Here is a 20,438-nt window from a genome sequence, read left to right as displayed (position 1 = left end):
AATTCTCAGCCTGGTTTTAAAAGTCAGAAGCAATAAAACAATGTTAAAGATGTAAGGACAGTCGAGGGATTTTGAAATCTCTTCGAGCCCAAATTGTGTGAAACTGGGTCAGACGGAACATAAAGAAATACTGTTGAAATGCATCATGCCACATCGGTTTGAGACCAAAGGCAAGTTTGCCCCGAGTCTACAGGGGCCGTTTATGGTACCGAGATTGTTGTCCAATGGCGCTAGGCAATTGACAAATGTAGAAGGCAAATGTGTGGATATGGTTAGTAATTCTGGTGCAATCAAAAGATGTTACGTATGTTTTCCCCATGTTTGTTTAATTGTGTAGTTTGTACTTGGCATGTTTTGGAGATTGGAATGATGAAGGCATTTTGTTCTGCTATCCAAACACTTTACCATTTGTTACCCCTTTGAGCCTCGGTTATTTTCATGCATACCCCTCTTTCGGAATCAATAATAAAGCTCATAAGTCCGAGCGGGGAAAGAAAGTGGAGAAACAAGAGAAAAACAGTGAAAAAGGAAAAAGAAAAGAAAAAGAAAAGAAAAGAAAAAAGAAGAGAAAAGAAGAGAAAAGGAAAAAGAAAGGGAAAAGAAGGAAAAAAACAAAGAAAAAAGAATAGAAAATAAAAACAGAAAAAAGAAGAGAAAAGCAAAAGAAAAGAAAAGAAAAGAAAAGAAAAGGAAAAGAAAGAAATGAAAAGAAAGAAAAGAAAAGTGGAAGAAAAGGAAAGATCGCAATAACGAATGTAGTTTTATGTCCTGAACTATGTTTGACTTGATCCCGAAAGGGTACGTAGGCAGCCTCTCTCTGAGGTTCAGTCACACCAAACAAAAATCCAAAAGTCCCCAAGAAAGAAATTGGGGCAGAAGTTGTGGTTGTTGTGAGAAATCTGATTCCGAAAGTTGTAATTTTGAGCCCATGTTGAATTGTTTTGAGCCTTTGATACCCTTTCTTTCTAACCCTATCCAAAAGCCCACATTACGGTCCAAAGGAAGACCTTCTGATCAATCTTCGAGAGATGCCAAGTCAAGTGAGCAGATGTGAATCATATCAGGGGCAACACTCCGGTCCAAATGAAGGAAATTGAAAAATGAGAAAGCCCTATCAATGAAAACCCTCACGGGTAGCGCAAGGCGACGAAAGCTGAGAGAAATCAAAAATGAGAGAGTCTTACTGGTGAAAACCTTCACGGGCACCATAAGGCGATGGTGAGTTGAGAAAAAAGACCAAAAATGAGAGAGGCTTGATGGTGAAAACCCACGGGCACCATAAGTCGAAAAAGGATTGTGATTCAGATTGGGTAAGCGGAGCGTTGAAGCCCAGTTTCACGGAGAAAGGTACAACAAGAGCTGAACATCAGATTTGCTAAACAGAATATACTGCAGGTGCATATCAAGGTCATTAGAGTCGGTGTCCACATCCGATAGGTTTCTTTTGTAGTATTCTTGTTAGGAATCATCTCTTTCCACTGTCCTCTACTCTGTTCCTTTCGTCTTGTTTACTTCCTCATCCTGAGTCAATTCGGTCATAACAAGTGAGAAATGACTTCAAAATCTGCCACCAGCATTCCAATTGAACAAAACAGGATCTGGCCAGCAAATCAAATCGTCATAAGTCCGGAAAAACAGCAGGCACACTGAGTTGGCAACAATCTACATGCCTTGGGATCCTTGTGAAATGCGAGGGCTTGGTATTTGTTAATTCATGAACAACGCAACAAATGAAGGGTTTGGGGAGAATGGATCAAAAGTATTGGTACATATCAGATGGAGGGTGCTTGGTGAACGGATCAGAGGTATTTTCTGCGTTAAGGAAAGTGGTTAGCAAGGTCTCCAAGTGAGAATCGGTTATCAAGGCAAGTGAAGGAACAATACAACTTCAAGGCCGAGGCCAGTGATTAAGTCAAAAAAGAACATCATGTACGCGAAGTGGGAGCAATAGACGTGCTTTGGGATTCATATGAGACATAAGGGTTGGGGGATGCCAGTTCATGCAATGCAACAAGTAGAGGATATCGGGAACAAGCAAGGTCTTCGAGTGGAAATCAGTCATCTTGGCAAATGCAGAAGCAGCCGGCCTCAAAGTTCAAGGCCACAAACTAACCACCACATTTTAAACTCACAAGTTTTCTTTGTTTGAAACAGGAACAAAGCAGTGCAAGAAAGTTGGTTCAACAATAAGGAAAAAAAAAGAAAAGGAAGAAGAGGAGAGCCGACAAAAGGGAAGTTTCTCAAATCTTCGCCCTTGCCTGTCTTGTTAGCGTGCATAAAATGTTGCCGTTGCTTTTCACATTGTTTTCCTCCTAGGATCACAATCTTAGTCTGATGAATTGTTCTCCTAAGATAGAAAACCTAGTCTGATGAATCTTTCTCCTAGGATCAAAATCTTAGTCTGATGAATCTTTCTCCTAAGATAACAAAAATAGTAACCTAGTCTGATGAATTTTCTCCTAGGATCAACATCTTAGTCCGATGAATCTTTCTCCTAAGATACATAGACCTAGTCTGATGAATTTTCTCCTAGGATCTAAATCTTAGTCTGATGAATCTTTCTCCTAAGATAGAAGACCTAGTTTGATAAATTTGCCAGCCAAATGTCCTTGGTTTTACTCACAGGAGACCTACATTCCAATCAAGTCTTTAGCTTTATTCTCATCATTGCATCAATAGTTTAGGTGATCTATATTTTGCTAACAACTCACAAATCTTCCTAGTGCAAACTGGGGCAGAAAATTTTCTTTGTTTTATGTCTATTCTGTTGAAGTCAGGAGCCCACCTGGAGAACAAGGGAATACTTTTCAAGTTCAGCAATCAGGAGCCCACCTGGAGAACAAGGGAATACTTTCCGAGCTTCATCAATCAGGCGCCCACCTGGAGAACAAGGGAAGTACAATTCTAATTTTAGCTTTAATTTTTAATATTTGATAACATGTCGTACCTAGTTACCAAACTGGGGCAGAAAATTTTCTTTGTTTGTTTATTTTGTTGCAGTCAGGAGCCCACCTGGAGAACAAGGGAATACTTTTCAAGTTCAGAAATCAGGAGCCCACCTGGAGAACAAGGGAATACTTTTCAAGCTTCAGCAGTCAGGCGCCCATCTGGAGAACAAGGGAAGTACAATTCAAATTTTAGCTTTTAATTTTTAATATTTGATAACATGCTATACCCAGTTACCAAACTGAGGCAAGAGATTTTCTTTGTTTTGTCTTTGTTGAAGTCAGGAGCCCGCCTGGAGAACAGAGGCACACATTTCAAGTTTCAGCAGTCAGGAGCCCGCCTGGAGAACAGAGGAGCCCGCCCGGAGAACAGAGGCACACATTTCAAGTTTCAGCAGTCAGGAGCCCACCTGGAGAACAAAGGCATACATTTCAAGTTTCAGCAGTCAGGAGCCCGCCTGGAGAACAGAGGTATTACAATTCAAGTTTCAGCAGTCAGGAGCCCGCCTGGAGAACAGAGGTATTACAATTCAAGTTTTAATTTTTCAAATTCTTATTAATATCTGGTAATATGATGCCCAGTCACCAAACTGGGGCAATAGATTTTCTTTATTTTTGTCTATTTTGTTGAAGTCAGGAGCAAGCCTGGAGAACAGAGGCATACATTTCAAGTTTCAGCAATTAGGAGCCCGCCTGAAGAACAGAGGAATACCGTTCAATACAGCAATCTGGAACCCGCTTGGAGAGCAGGGAATACATTCGAGTTCAACGGTCAAGCATCACCCGGAGAAAGGAAAACATCTCAAAGTGTAGTCAGCAGTCAGGCAGCCACCTGGAGAAAGGGCAAAACATCTCAGATCACAATTCAAGGCAGCAACAAAAGGATGTCGCCGGGGAGAATACAATACAACAAGGCAACAAGAAATACAAGATCAAGTTTGAAGATATAGATAGGATCTTTTGTAATTCATAGCTCATAGCTTAGTCTAGTTTCTTTTTATTTTTGACAAGGTGTAATAAGGGAGTTCGGTAAGCAGTAGCAACAGCAGCAGCAACAGCGAAACCACAGCTTCATGGTAGTCCCAGCTACCAGACCTTCCCGAACTACACTGACCTGATTCCTTTTTAGCCAAGGATATGTAGGCAACCTCTGAAGTAAGGTTCGGTCAGACTCTTTCAAAAATGCTTCTCATGGAGTTTCAAATGGGCAAAAATCCCTCATATTGCTCACTTTATCTTTGTCCGAAAACTCTTCATGTTTCCGAGCAAAGAGGGGCAGCTGTAAGCACGTGATTTTTGCCCTATACGAAATACTCCTACAAAATCCTGAGAAAATAGATTTTTTCCTTAATTATTTGCCATTTTAGGAATTTTATAGATTTTTATTAATTGTTTGCATTTTTCTTGCATTTAAATCATGAAAAATACTAAAATATCACGCATGACATTTAGGCCTTACTTTTACATTTTTAGGATTAATCGATAGTTACATGTTTTATAAAAATTACAAAAAATCACAAAAAATGCTTCTTTTTATTGATTTTTCTCTTTTAATATAGGATTAAGTAGCTTTTTATATTTTTTTTTAGGTTTTTTAATTCTAGGATTTTTAATAAAAAAAGAGATAAAAAGAAAATTGGGATTAAAAAAAAAAGAACTGGAAGAACCTTCCCCCAAAATATTTTCCCCAAAAAAATATCCCCCACATAAGACCTCACATAACACCTAGGGGTGGGGATAAAGATAAAAGGAGATCCTTGACCCCCAAAAAAAAAGGGGAGCGCCCCTGCTCATCTTCTTCTTCTTCACATAAACACACACAAAAAGAGCTAAAAAGGACAGACTCAACTTTGGAGAATTGAAAATTAAGATCTAAGAGCTTTGGGAATTCGAAGAAATACAAAAGATTCAACAAGTTAGAGCTTCAAAATTTTAATCTTCGTCCCTGGGTTACAAAGCTGCCGAGGATTAGATTCGATATCGATTACTGTCATTCTCTGCTGATTCTGTTCTGTTAAGCTCCAATCACTTTTTCCAGCTTTTATTTGGTTTTTCCAAGTTAATTTCTGCCCAGTCAGGTATTCAACTAGACCTATACGTTTGGATTCGTTTCTCTTCGTGCTGAAGTCGTAGTTGCATTTGTTAGTTTGTTGATTTCGATATGTCTGTTTGTTTTGCCTTGTGATTACTCTATTTTAATAAGATGACTCAATTGTTGATGAGTTAAAGTTGTGTTACATGTTGTTTTAGATTACTGCTGTCATGAAAGCTATCTGGTAGGTCTAGTTCAGTTTATCCAAATTGTAAATTTGTGATCCAAATAATTGCGATCAATCTCCATAAAATCACTCTCATGCTTCGGATGTCTGCTGATTTCTTTAATAGTTAAGATTCGTTCATGGAATAATGAGACAAAATAGATTTGGAATTGTTTAATGAAGATTGGGCATCAGGTTATATGGGGAAACAGTCAAGTAGAAAGCAATAAATGTATAAGTGGGACTGATTTTTTAAGATGTGTGATGCTAAGCTAAATGCTCTTAACGATTTGTTATCACAAAGGGATTGGTTGTTAATAACTTGTTAGCATAACGATTTCATGCCTGGAGCCTAAATCTGGTGAGCCACGAACTAGTATGGATACTGTTGATATAATTGTGTTTGAATGGAGTATATGTTTTTTTAATGTGAGTAGATTTGTTTGAATGGAGTATATATTAATGCTAAAGAGATGCATGAATTGCTGAGCAGTAGCCATCCTAGCGCAACCATGACCTATTTAATGAATAAAATTTTTGGACTCGTTCATTTAATAGTTCTTATTTTGCCTTTTTGACTGTTTTAAGAATTATGTAGTCCATGTTTAGTTTTTCTTTTTATTATCTCTTCCATAACTCTCATGCTATACAATAATCTCAAAGTAGTCTAGAAAATAAGTCATGAATATCCTTAGTTTGCTCCAGTTGAGTAAAATCCTTTAGAATAATTTGAGGTGCGCCGCGCCAAATAGAATCTCAAATGCATGGCCCTCACTTAATTATTTCATTTAAAATTCTTAGAACTCGGGACGTGTCATTTAGCGAATTTTCATGGCCCCCGCAAAGTTAACAATGCGTTAGTTGCTTTAGGCGCGTCTTTTAATAATATTACCTTCTTAAATACGGGTGTGCATTTCATGCAACCCAAATCCAAATCCCAAAATGTTGAATAAGAATGTGTCGAGGATACGGGTGCATTTCATGTGACGTGATCCAAAAACACGTTTTTAAACGACGTTCACTTTCTTAAATTTTTTTTAATTAAAAGCGGTTAAATAATATTTAAAATTGCACTATAGGATGACATGTATTAAAATCAGACTTTTGCCAAATATAGCAGTTGAGCGACCGTGCTAGAACCACGGAATTCGGGAGTGCCTAACCCCTTCTCCCGGGTTAACAGAATTCCTTACCCGGATTTCTGGTTCGCGACTGTTAAACAGAGTAAACCCTTTCCTCGATTAGGGATTCGAACCGGTGACTTAGGACACCATAAATCTCCCAAGTGGCGACTCTGAATCTCTTAATAAAATGAATCCCGTTTCGATTGTCCTTTAATTGGAAAAACTCCCTTTATTATACCCTTCACGGGGTGTAGTAATGAAAAAAGAGGTGTGACAGTATACATATAATACCATTGATTGTTTGCAGTTCTGTTTTGCATTTGTACAATATATCAATATATTTAGTATCATTAAAAACAGCAACACACTATTATTGGATAATCAAAACATGTATAATGAAACATATTTAACATAATTGCAACATATAGTGTTAATTGTTAGTCTTTATTGACATTTGTAACTCAATTGCTTGTGAAACTTAACTACTCAACATTTGTAACTCTATTGTTTGTGAAACTTAACTCAACATGACAACATATATAATAGGAAGTGTTATGTTTTCAACTATTTATTTTTGGTCGATTCCTACATATTTTTCTATTGTGACCACTTTGTCCACACAAAGAACATGAAAACGCCCTCTTAGACTCTTTCTCTGAAGCAGGTTTGAGTCTTTCCTTTCTTGGCCTTCCTGCATTCCTTCTCCCTTTAAGTGGTAGGACCACATCTTCCAGCACCTCTGTTAGGATTACCGATAAACTCTCATATGGCATCGGATTCACTGGAAATTCATAAGTTCTAAGGAGGTTATCCTTCTTGTAGTAAAAAGAGCAATATTGGCCAGGTTTCAGCTGCTGGTTCTTCAAAACCGCCCAAGCATGCAGACATGGAAGTTCATCCATTTGAAATTTGCCGCAATTACATGTTCCCTCTTCAAGGCACACTATATTTCGCCTTACCCCTTCAAGCACAGTATATGACTGCTTCGTAGCAGGCCTCACCTGTAAAAGTTTTTTTTAAAAAAAAGTTAAAGCACATTATACATTATTATACAGAGTCATACATCCTTATACAAGCAGTAAAATGCTTGTCAGCAGTGTCAAGCATCATTATACTTGATTCGTTTTACCGTCATTTGCTCCGATGCAATCAGATTTTCTCGAAAGAGTTTGTCGTACTTTTCGCCAAGCTCTGTAGATGTCTCCATTGCACTTTTCCTGTTTTTGTTGTTCCACTGTTGTAGCAAATTTGTCATGTACTCTAGCAATCGCATTACTGGTAACTCTCTAGCATCTTTGTTTGCTGCATTAATTGACTCTGCAATATTGGAAGTCATTACCATTGACCTTTTCACTTTGGAGTATGCCCTAGACCACCTTTCGTAGCCAATTTCGAACAAGTAAGGCTGCACCCTCGGATCAATTTTGCACATCTCTGTCATATGGTAGTCAAACTTCTCTATCGTGTAAGCTCTAGCCAAAGCAAAGAAGATATCCTTCAATTGTTTGTGATGTTTCTTGAATGTGCGCTTGACATTCTGCCACAAGTGAAATATGCAAATACAATGTGGTACGTCTGGGTACACAGCTTTTGTGGCATTGAAGATGCTTTCGCTTCTATCTGAAACTATACACATCCATTCCCTAACACCAAAAGTACCATTTATCTGGACGAAGAACCACTCTCAAGATTTGTTATTCTCTAAATCTACAATTGCATATGCAAGTGGAAGGATTTTTCCTGTTTATACAAAATAGATATTAGGATTCAGACAATTATACAAATCTTATACACAGTTATACACGATTATACAACTTTATACATACTGCAAATTTTATAAAAACAACAGCTCTGAAATCCTATACACTTTTATACATGAAACTACAACATTATACAAACTGCAGAAACAAGGTAGATGCAGTCAACTCACCAGCTATATCTTGTGTGCAAGCAGTCAATATGGTACCCTTATATGTTGCTTTAAGGAAACTTCCATCAACAACCATTATCGGTCTGCAATGCTCCCAACCCTTGATAGATGCATATAGCGAAACATATGCATAAAGAAAGCATCCATCTTCTGATTTGTGCAACTTTGTAACCGTTCCTGGATTTGTATGCTCCAACATATACAAATACCTCGCCTACTCCTTATATGAATCGCTCGGATTCCCTCTTATCATTGCCATTGCTATCTTTAGCTCTGCATGATTTCATGTAGCTCACTTCAACCCCGTGTTGCTTTTGTATGTCCTCTATTATATCATTTGCGGTGTAATTTTTTTTTTGGATTAACATACTTGTCCTTGACTATACTAGCAATTACACCCGAAGTAGCTTGACGTTGTATTAAGTATCTTTCACCATAGCCGCATGTGTGATTATTATTGTAACTTCTCACCTAGAATATGTTTGCCTTGTAAACGGCAGAAGATTTGAAACTCCAAGCATAATTGTCATCCACACACATAAGGTGATACCTAGGATTAAAGATCACTCAACTTCTAAATACACTTGTATACAAAAACATAACTAGATATATACTAATTTTAATACCTATATACAAATATACTACTTTATACATATTTATACATATATATAACAGAATATAAAACTATTGTCATACCTTGTTGTGCTTGATCTCTTCAACTTGAATTGGAACCTCTCGCGTACAGCCAAGTTCTTCATCACACTGACAATTGTCTCTTTATCTTTATAAACTTGACCCTCCTTAACAAATTCGTTCAACATATTATCTATTACTCGTGTTTTCACTAAATTTCGTGTTTTCAATAAATTCGATATCATGCATAATCTCAGTGCTATCAATCGTGGATACATCTATACAATTGGAACTTGTAGCAACCAAACGATTATCATAAATCTCTTTCACAGTTACATACAACGGGTATTCAGTGAAATTCAAGTTTTTCTTCTTTAATTTGATATACACCTTAACACTCGTATCGTTGTAAATCAGGATCGGTGGCAAACCATCCTTTGGGAGAAAGTTAATCTCTAATGTGTTTAACTCACAATCGATTCTAATTTGTTCCGAAATAGCTGCAACTAAATTGTTATAGTTGAATGTCGACTCGATTATTACACAATCGCTGGCGAAATTGATAAACTTGTTTTCTTCCCATTCACCACTATGAAGAACGTAAACTGAAAAAATCTCCATCGAACAAAAAGTTGAAAACAAAATTGCAGCAAAAATGAAAATTGCGCTGACTGCAGCAAAAAAAAATTCACTTTTCGTGTTTGATTTGCTGTTAATTCGAGATTAAGAACAATTTCTAGAGTTTTTGGAGTTGCATTGACTGCAAGATCTCATTTTTGTAGATTTGGTGAAGAAGAATGGAAAGAATGAGAGAAAATCCCGCTGAAAGTTACAAAATCCCGCTTCTGAATCCCAAAAAACGAAAATAACGCCCCTTTTTCAGATATGGGCCTGTTATTTTTGGACTACTCAATTGTAAATTGAAATATGGGCTATAAAGTAGAAAAATAGGCAGCCCAGTTGTTTTAATATGAAATTTTTCCTATTTTGAATTAAAATACTAATAAAATTATTGAATATTTATCTTTAAGAAGGTAAAATCATAGTTTTTACAAAATTATAATTTTTTAATTGTTAAGACATTATAATTGTTTTGTATCTCATAATAACATTAGCATTGTTGTGATATTTATACTTGTAAAATAATGCTAGGTATTTTATTTTCTATAAAGTTTTTAATTAAAACACTCACCTTATGCCCCACCTTTTAGTACGTATATGATAATTATTACAATTTTAAATTATTAAAACTAAAAATCCTTAAAATTTTTTTGGAAAAGACTCATAATTCGGCGGGAATTTGCATCTATACCCGCTTTTTGGGTCACATTTTAACATGTGCCCGCTTTCCAAAAAAAATTGCAAGCGTACCCACTTTTTCACGTAACTTCAGCATACGGGGTTGAAGTAGCAAAGGCAATCACGCAAAGCTTAGGCATTCTAGTAGACGGGACTGAAGTAGCAAGTGTGCTGAAGTTTTTGTTTGTAATTGCTGAACTTAAGCATAGTAGCTGAAGTTTTATTCTCTATTTGCTGAAGTTTTTGTCTGTAATTGCTGAAGTTTTTATTTTTGTAACTGGCGAACTTCAGCTCTAGAGCTGAAGTATTTGTTTTGTAACTGGCGAACTTCAGAGCTGAAGTTTTTATTTTTATAACTGGCGAACTTCAGCTCTAATCTAAAGTTTTTATTTTGTAACTAGCGAACTTCAGCTCTAGATCTGAAGTTTTGTTTTGTAACTGGCGAACTTCAGCTCTAGAGCTAAAGTTTTCTGATTTGCTCTTGTCTCACACATGCAAATGTGTAAGCATCTATATTCATCTCTAATTATTTGTTTCACAGTTCCATCTTACAAACTTTCATATTACTTTATGTACTTCCTATCAATGTTTCAAAAGTCAGTCATAAAGCAATTAAGCAAAGAAGTAAAATAAAATCAGATAAAAAAGGATGGAGCATATTACGTGCAATCGTCAACTCTTGGATAGCATTAGGTGTGTCCTGAAATAGGGGAGGCAGACTCTTATATTCGGTCAATAGAACCTGCAACATCGAAAGAAGATAATTCGATGTTAAGAATAAAGAGAACAATTAACGAAGAAAGAAGAAGAAGAAGAAAACGAAGGAGGAGAAGGAGGAGGGAAAGGGGGCTGAAGTTGTTTAAAAAATGGGTACAAGTTAAAACTTTAAAAAAAAATGGGCGCTCCGTGCAATTTTTACTAATTCGGCCAACCCAAATGCCCTTCATTAAGGCCCAGCATTCTTATGTACTAGGAGCAGTTTTAACAAATCAAGAAAACGTGTTAATGCATCACCCAACATATACGTTAGATATTCAGAGATACAATTCCAGTGCCTTCGATGTGCATTTTTCTTACATTTAAAACTCCCTATATGAATTAACAATCACTATAATGTTGGGGACTGAACTTACTCTCATGGAGATGAATACAAATAATAGTACTAAACCCTCACAATTGAAGTCACTCAATAATATTAGGGTTCTAGTGTGTGAATGTGCCTATATTCTTTACTATTTCTCTCAATGTTTTCATATTTTAAATTCTCGTATTTCAATAATATTTAAATTTTAAGATGACCACCTAAGGGAAATAAAAAAGAGCCCAGCAAAGGAGCTTTTAATTCAAATGCTATATTTAAGCCTAAGTTTCTGGACCCATTTCTAAACATGCAAAATACCTAACACAAAAATATGTCTCCCTCTTTTTCTTTAAATAGTGTGTATATAGTAATATCCGTGCACTTTTAAAGGGAGATGGGCTTTTTTTTCTCCTTCGAGGTAACATACTATTATTTCTCTAGTATTATCTTTATAGGTGTGCTAAATGGCAAGCAAAAATCTAAATTAATGGCTTGATAAAATTAATGAATTCGATTTAGAATTTATACATTCAGATTTATATATAATTTTGTTTGAATTTATTTATAACGGTGGTGTTCGAACCATCTTGTACGTGGTTTTATCATTCACAAAACTTATCCTATATTTTATGAAATATTTATGGTTAACGTAATGTCTTTTAAAATTATCATTATCTAGTGGTCTTAATTTTTTACCACTAAATGAAAAATAAATTTATATTTGTAGAATAATTCAATTAGGTTTTGAAGTGAAATAGCTTGGTTCACTTGGAGCACTCAGGTTTTTAGGCTTAAAGCAATTGCTTTAATGTTCTTAGGCTTAGTTAGTTATGTTTAAGACTTTCAACATCGACTGCTCCGTGTCATGTAAACACACGTATTTCCTCTCTCTCTCTCTCTCTAATAAGTTTAGTTCGGAGACTTTTCTGTTCTTGGGTATCTGTTAGTTATGATTAGGGGTGTTCATGGTACGGTTTGGATTGATTTTTTTCTAAAAAGAAATCAAATCAAGTAAGTCGGTTTTTCAAATATTAGAACCAAACCAAACCAATTAAGTCGGTTTTTTCTCGATTCGGTTTATGTCGGGTTTTGTCGGTTTTTCGGTTTTTTCGATTATTTATCGGATTTTTCTTAAATATAAGACATACACTACCAAACACATATTCCGGAGAACACATTTTCAACGTAACACTATCAAATCAATTGTCCTTTGAGAATTCTATTATTTACTAAGATATATTGATGATAACTGAATCAACTAGCGATGAATAATTTAAGGACTCAATTAAAAATATATTAATTTTAGCACGAAATTGATTCTTACACTTAACAAAAGAAAACTACCAATCAAACTAGAATGTAAAGGTAAAGAACTATACTAAAAGTGCAAACTATTAACATTTACTATTAAATTTTTGAAACTTTGTATAAAAATAGTGTTTGACTCAAAAGTTATTACATAACTTATGAATATAAAATAATATAAATGAATCACGGGAAAATCATAGCAAACCGTAATAATCCGTTGGACCAAATGAAGAAGACGAAAATAAGTACTCAGGATTAGGGGGAGAAGCATTAGAAGCCTTTATTGATAATATTGGTTTGGTCTGCCTCTCCATGAAGAGGTTCAGAGCCTTACAATGGTGTTCCTCTTTCCCATAATTTTGGGTATCGTTGTCTCTCTTTTTTCTCTCTTAATAGTGGTGAAGAAGAAGCCCCCCTTTCTAGGGTTTCCTCTCTTGGTATTTATAGCTGTGAGCCTCGTGAGCTGGCAATAAGTGGCCGTGACCACGTTGGAATTTCGCCTTCGTGGTGGCGGATGGGCCATGGCCTTGCTGATCGAATCAGATGCGGGTTGAATATCGTTAGTTCTGAGTGGACGTGCCACTGATTAATCATGGATTAGCTTAAGATGGGATTAGCTTCGTTAATTATCGTGGGGTCGGATTCTGACCCATATAGTTAGTCCCTCCGCTTATTGAGGTCGGGCCTTGGCCGAGCTCGATGAGTGGATTCCATCGACTGTTGCTTCGGTCGAGGCCGAATTCTCTCTGGCGATGACCCTTAGCCTTGTAGAGTATTAGTATTCTGGTATTGTGCTATCAAGTCATCGTTCGATCGAGGTCGAACTCTCCTCCTTGGCGATGGCGCTTGACCTTTTAACTCACTTCGAGTGAGGTCGAGCTTCGTTGTGCTCTGATCCTTACGTTTGTTTTGGGTGCATACCCGTCGACCATGGCGGACGGGTCTTGAGGTTGTGCGGCCGAGGGGAGTGAGGGCAAGCTTGAGACGTGTTTGGCGATGTCAAAAAATTTCTAGGGCGCAAGGAGCATCTCCTCGGCATTCATAGGTCGTTATAACCATTTCGAGGGCGAGACGCCGATTGGTGATCGCAAGGCTGCTTTATGGAGCCTGTCATAATGACGCATATTCCTATGGAATCGAACCGGCGTGCGGTTGGGCATGTAGTTAATGGTGGCTGTTGGGGGGCATGAAGGCCACTTGCGTTGCCTATAAATAGAGGCTGAGGCATTCGGTTTTCACATTCTCATTGTTTGTCTGAGAGAGATTCTGAATAAGCTTTTCTTACTGCTGTTTCACCTTCGTCTTCGTCCCCCAAACTTTTGTTTCTTTCTCGTTATTGTATCAACAATGGCAGGCATTTCTTCCCAAAACGTTCTTCCGTCGGATCTTCCGGTTAACTCACCGGTGACCGAGGGGCCATTTCCGGCAATGGGCAGTGCAGAACTGGTGGAGACCGGTGAAGCTCCGTCTGTTGACGAGATAGTACCTCTGCCCGGAGTTCCGATGACTGATTTCACCGCCGATGGTGGGGAGGATCAGGTGGATGAAGCCCCATTAATGGGGGAGATTGGGATGTCCCGACTACGGGGACAGGGGGTCATCCCCGGCTATGCTGACGTCATTCTCGCTAGAAGCGAGGAGAGGGTCCACACCGACCGTAGGGGATACTGCGTCTTTTATGCCTACCCCTTCAAGTTGGGGTTTAAGCTCCCGCTCCCAATGCTGGTGGTTGATTTCTGTCGTTATTATGGGTATGCCCGGGTCAACTTACTCCTTCTCTTTACAAATTATTAGCAATGCTCATCAAATACGCAGAATTGGCTGGTAGGGAGATCACGCTGCAGCATGTGCTTAGCCTCTACGCTCCCCAGAGAGTTCGTGGTACCATGATTCGAGCGTGCCCTCGCGGGACGAGGGGCCTGACTGCGAAGCTGGATGATGAGGTTGAACCTCGCCCTTTTGAGCACTTCTTCTATATCAGGACTGAACATTTAGTGGAATGCTCTACTGGATTCCCAGAGGCTTGGAATCATGCATGTAAGTTCCTTAGCCATTGAATCCTTTTTTCTACCCCTCCTTACGTCTTGTGCTCGTAAGCGTTAACTCGTGTCAATTTTGTAGCCGAAAAATCGCCACCGGCTCCGTTAGCTGGGATTCGCAGATGGGTCGAGGCCGTGCTCCCCCATACGGTGGGGATACGCACATGGGCGTCTTTCTGGGAGAGGCATGGCCGTAGACCTGTGGCAGGTAAGAAAAATTGACTTCTTCTTCTGTTCCGCTTTGTTTCGACACTATTCCTCAACTTTATTTTTCTGTGATCAGGGAGGGCACGCCGCGTCAGGGCCCCTTAGTTGGCCTTCCGTCGGCCGGGTGCAGTCGCTTGACTTACTGCGGCGCCTGTGTCGCGCCCAATATCGAGGGCGGCATCAGTTGAATCTTCAGCGGTTCCTTCTCCAGCGCGGTCCGCGCTTCGGGACGAGGGGCCATCGGGGGTTGTGCGCCCTAGGGCGAAATCATCATCAGACGGGGAGGAGGAGAGGCCCTTGATAAGGCGTAGGGTTGTGTTCACGCCGGCTCCTCCTGTGGTAATCAATCTGGACTCCCCTCCGACGGATGCGGAGAGGGGTGCGGTCGCGGCGCCTGCTCTTGAGGGCGAACAGTCAATGGGGGTTGCCCTGGCTGGCTTAGGCCATGAGGGTGCCGTCGCTTCGGCGACTCAGTCGGTGGTTCCAGTCGCTGAGACGGGAGGTAGTTCCTCAGCGGCTGGTAATGTTGGTGAGTTAAGCACCCCTTTGGCGGCTGCGGCGGGAGATTCCACCTCGCCGGCGGCTGAAGGAGGAAGAGATGCTGTAGAGGGTGAGTACGAGTCTGAATCCGACTTGGACTCCGACGACGTCCGTATGTTCCAGGAAGGCTTTACCAATTCAGCGGTGCGCGCAGAGGGGCGATCTCGCTTCATTGAGGTTCCCACGGAGTTGAACTTATTGCTCCAGGGGAGAAGCTTGGTCCCGCAGTTTGAGCTGATGTGCTCGGAGGTCGAGAATGCGTCATTGAGGGGCGTCACGGATGTCGGACCGATGAATGAAGTGGCTGTGATGGGATTGAGGGTATGCAATATAATGTCGGTTCGCTTCTTCTTTGCCTTAGTTTGAACTTTATCTTAATCATTGTCTTTGCTTTGCAGTCTTATTTGTTGGAGGTGGAGAGCATCCGTCGAGCCAATGTCCGTTCGGGGATATTTTTGCGGGCGCTGGAGAAATACCGCCGCTACGGTGATCGGTGCCGAGAGATGCGCATGCGCTTGAGGAATGATCCCCGTAGTCGGACCTTGGTCGAGGAACTGGCGAGACGGGAGGTAAAGATGCAGCAAGCACTTGGCAGAGCGAGTGCTCTCGAGGAGCAGCTCCGGCGAAAGGATGAGGAGCTTGAGGCGGGGAGAAGGGCTGCAGATGAGCGTGAGCGCCAAGGCCAGGTTAAGGCGGCGGAGGCCGCTGCGGCATGGAGCGGGAAAGTGACTGCGTTGGAGGGTGAAGTCACGGTATTGAAGCTTCAAGTGAGGGATACCTCGTCGAGGGCTGGGGCGTTGAAGGAAGCTATCCGCGTGCACGAATCCCAACGGGCATTGGAGAGGGATGCTGCAGCCTTTAGAGAAGCGAGTCTCGAGGAGCGGATCGGTGTCTTTGAGCAGGACGCCCAAGTCATGGCGGACCGGATCACAGCCTTAGAAGAAGAGAATCAGCACCTACGGGATCAAGCCGCTTCTTCCAGCCAGGCTCGAGAGCTTTGGGTCTTTGCCGAAGCCCAACGTGATGTATATAAGAATTTGTAGGAGGCCGGCGTCGTGACCGAAGCTGCTTTCGAGGGGGCGCGTCAAAAGGCTCGTGAGGCCCGTGCCGACTGTGGTTTTGACGTGGCGACGCCAGAGGCTGACGCTAGTGCAGATGGTGGTGCAGATGGCGCCGAGTAAAAAGATGTTATGCATTTTTTCTTCTCTTTTTCTCTTTCCTTGTATTGATCGGCCTTGGCCGGGTGCAAGCGGGGATGACCCGCAATAAATTTCGTGGATAAATGAGATCTCTGTTCCGTTATTTGCTTTGTATCTGTTTTGTACCTCCTCTTTTTCCCTTTTAGATTTTTCTTTGTATGCGCTCGAAGGGGTGATTTGCCTTCGAGTTCGACTCTGGTAGGCATGTTAGTTTTTAATTGCTGAGGACTTTTCTTCTTCGACTCGGGGTGAGCGAGTCGGAGCAGTTGCTTGGTGATAGTGGCACTTAGCCTTAGTCCCAGTTCGGGCGTGGTCGAACTGTCGGCCGTGATGACAGAAACCCGGCCTTGTAGTTTGACCGGGGCCGGACTTTACGTGTCCCCAATCTTAGTTTGAGTTGGGAGTACTTACTTACAGGGCGTGGGCGCCTAACCTATGCCTCGATTCGTTGGAGGTTGGGTTTCGCTGAGTTCAATGATGAAGGCGTTTGGTCTGAGTCTTGGTTCAACTGTGGTTGAACTTGTTATATTTGAGGACGAAGGCGTTTAGCCTTATGGTTCAAGCGAGGTCGGACTTGTTGGGTTTGATGGCGAAGGCGCGTAGCCTAAGTCTTGGTTCGACTGTATTTGGACTTCTTGGCGAAGGCGCATAGCCTTGATTTCATGGCGAAGGCGCATAGCCTGAGTCCTAGTTCAACTGTTGTTGAACTTAGTCGGTTTTGGTGGCGAAGGCTCATGGCCTGTCTCAGTTCGACTGTTGTTGAATTTAGTCAATTTTGGTGGCGAAGGCTCATGGCCTGAGTCCCAGTTTGACTGTTATTGAACTTGGTCGATTTTAATGTCGAAGGCGCATAGCCTGAGTCATGGTTCAACCGTAGTTGAACTTACTGGCGAAGGCGCATAGCCTGAGTCCCAGTTCAACTGTTGTTGAACTTAGTCGATGTTGATGGCGAAGGCGCGTGGCCTGAGTCATAGTTCAACCGTATTTGAACTTTGTCAATTTTGATGACGAAGGCGCATAGCCTGAGTCATTGTTCAACCGTAGTTGAACTTACTGGCGAAGGCGCATAGCCTGAGTCCCAGTTCAACTGTTGTTGAACTCTGTCAATTTTGATGGTGGAGGCTCATGGCCTGAGTCCCAGTTCAACTGTTGTTGGACTCTGTCAACTTTGATGGCGTAGGCACATAGCCTGAGTCATGGTTCAACCGTAGTTGAACTTTGTCAATTTTGATGACGAAGGCGCATAGCCTGAGTCATGGTTCAACCGTAGTTGAACTTACTGGCGAAGGCGCATAGCCCGAGTCCCAGTTCAACTGTTGTTGAACTTAGTCGATGTTGATGGCGAAGGCGCGTAGCCTGAGTCCCAGTTCAACTGTTGTTGAACTCTGTCGATTTTGATGGCGAAGGCGCGTGGCCTGAGTCATAGTTCAACCGTATTTGAACTTTGTCAATTTTGATGACGAAGGCGCATAGCCTGAGTCATGATTCAACCGTAGTTGAACTTTGTCAATTTTGATGACGAAGGCGCATAGCCTGAGTCATGGTTCAACCGTAGTTGAACTTACTGGCGAAGGCGCATAGCCCGAGTCCCAGTTCAACTTTTGTTGAACTTAGTCGATGTTGATGACGAAGGCGCATGGCCTGAGTCCCATATTGTGGGTATTGAGTGCTGAAACTCGTTTTGGATTCGAGACCTTGAGCGGCTTATCCGTTGTCTTCCCAACCAGGGTATATAGGCTGTCTTGAGGCGACTCTCGGCTCGAGATATCTCCGTGCCGGTTTCTGACCGGAGCTCATATCAGGGACGTGGGAGATGCCTTACAGAGACCTTCCCTTAGAAGGGGGGAGGCTTCTTCTTTTTGTTTGCACTATCTGAGATCGGAGAGAGAGAGAGGACTTAGATCTTGATTTGAGATCTTCGAGTTCCCCTTCGAGTTTGGCGTTTCTTTTCTTTTGGTCCAGGGAAAAACTACGCGATTTTGCTAGGAAGTCCCCACAGACGGCGCCAAATTGTTTGACTCAAAAGTTATTACATACCTTATGAATATAAAACAATATAAATGAATCACGGGAAAATCATAGCAAACCGTAATAATCCGTTGGACCAAATGAAAAAGACGAAAATAAGTACTCAGGATTAGGGGGAGAAGCATTAGAAGCCTTTATTGATAATATTGGTTTGGTCTGCCTCTCCATGAAGAGGTTCAGAGCCTTACAATGGTGTTCCTCTTGCCCATAATTTTGGGTATCGTTGTCTCTCTTTTTTCTCTCTTAATAGTGGTGAAGAAGAAGCCCCCCTTTCTAGGGTTTCCTCTCTTGGTATTTATAGCTGTGAGCCTCGTGAGCTGGCAATAAGTGGTCGTGACCACGTTGGGATTTCGCTTTCGTGGTGGCGGATGGGCCATGGCCTTGCTGATCGAATCAGATGCGGGTTGAATATCATTAGTTCTAAGTGGACGTGCCACTAATTAATCATGAATTAGCTTAAGACAGGATTAGCTTCGTTAATTATCGTGGGGTCGGATTCTGACCCATACAAATAGACAAATATATATGTGTACTAATAAATTTGAAATAGCTACTCCTATAGTCAGTTTGGTTCGTTTTTTTTTTCCGGGTTTTTCTGATTAAAACCAAAATCAAACCAAATTTGATCGGTTTTAAAAATTCAAAACCAAAACCAAATCAAACCAAAAAGTATCAGTTTTTTTGGTCGGTTTGGTTTGGTTTTTGGTTTGGTTCGGTTTTTCGGGTTTTTATGAACACCCCTAGTTATGATGAAATAATTGCTCTGACTTGGGAATTATATACATGTTTTTACAAATCCAAATCTCAAATCCCACAATCAGCTATTGAGCTGATTTTGGGCCAAAATCCCAAAACTTGGGAATTATATACATGTTTTTACAAAATAAAGTTGGAAAATATGTTTTGAAAACGTATGTCCAAACATATTTTTATCTTGAAACCAAACTTCACCCAAATCAGATTTTTCAAAATAAATTTGGGATCTATGGCCAAACGCTAGCTAAATCGAGATCTTTCAAAATTGTACCAAACGGACCACTGAACATCCTAATATTTGTCATTTTGTCATTTTCCAAAATTATACTTAATAAGTTTAAGCATATATTAGTAATTGTAACAAAAAAGTACTTCATAGGATATTTGTACCAAATACACTCACAACTTATTATCAATTTTAATATTGTTATCCAAATATGTAACAGTCTATTCACAAAATCTGTTTGTAACACCTAAAAATTATTTTTACTACAAATAAATAATGCACCAGACTAAACCATCAAGAAAGCCCGTCTAGCTCAGTTGGTAGAGCGCAAGGCTCTTAACCTTGTGGTCGTGGGTTCGAGCCCCACGGTGGGCGTATTTCGTTTTTTATTTCAAAAATTCTTTATTTTAATTTTTTTTTTTTTCTGAACAACATCGAACTGCAGTTCCAGGCCCATTGATTTCATTTAAGTTTTAGTATAAAAATTGAAATATTAGGGTTATACTTCTTACAAATTAAATACTAGATTAGTCTTTCTTATCTTACTATATTAATTATTTATACTATAATCGTGTTTACCATTAAGGGAAGATAATGTAAAATAATGCACTTTAGCAATATCTCAATCCTTAACTAGTTAGAGTTAGATGTACAAATCTTCAATATTGCATTTCGTTTCATTTGAAGTCGTTTCATTAATTCGAGAATAAAGCAAAATCATACTAATGTTCGTCTTATAGTAAAAAATTTTATGCTGACTGTACATCCTATCGTTAATACTCTAAACCTTGCTAAAATCATTAAATTATCAAGTATTATATTAATTTATGTAGTTTAAAACAACATTAATCTAGCTTAGTCAATT

The 20,438-nt window shown here is 40.1% G+C and overlaps 1 protein-coding gene and 1 non-coding gene across 2 annotated transcripts; one reads left to right on the top strand and one right to left on the bottom strand.

The window, feature by feature from the left end:
- LOC109226236 lies at window positions 6,888–8,456 on the bottom strand. Its single transcript, XM_019391027.1, has 4 exons — window positions 8,258–8,456; window positions 8,039–8,067; window positions 7,457–7,993; window positions 6,888–7,328 (listed from the first exon to the last, which is right to left on the bottom strand). The coding sequence occupies exons 1-4, from the start codon at window positions 8,454–8,456 to the stop codon at window positions 6,888–6,890; spliced, it is 1,206 nt and encodes a 401-aa protein (XP_019246572.1).
- On the top strand, window positions 19,876–19,948 carry TRNAK-CUU. Its single transcript has one exon. It is a non-coding gene; the product is annotated as a tRNA-Lys (tRNA).

This window comes from Nicotiana attenuata, chromosome 5 (genome assembly GCF_001879085.1).
Source record: "Nicotiana attenuata strain UT chromosome 5, NIATTr2, whole genome shotgun sequence".
In the NCBI taxonomy this organism is placed as follows: Eukaryota; Viridiplantae; Streptophyta; class Magnoliopsida; order Solanales; family Solanaceae; genus Nicotiana; species Nicotiana attenuata.
Note: the sequence above shows the minus strand (reverse complement) of the source record. Positions and strands in the feature narration are given on the sequence as shown.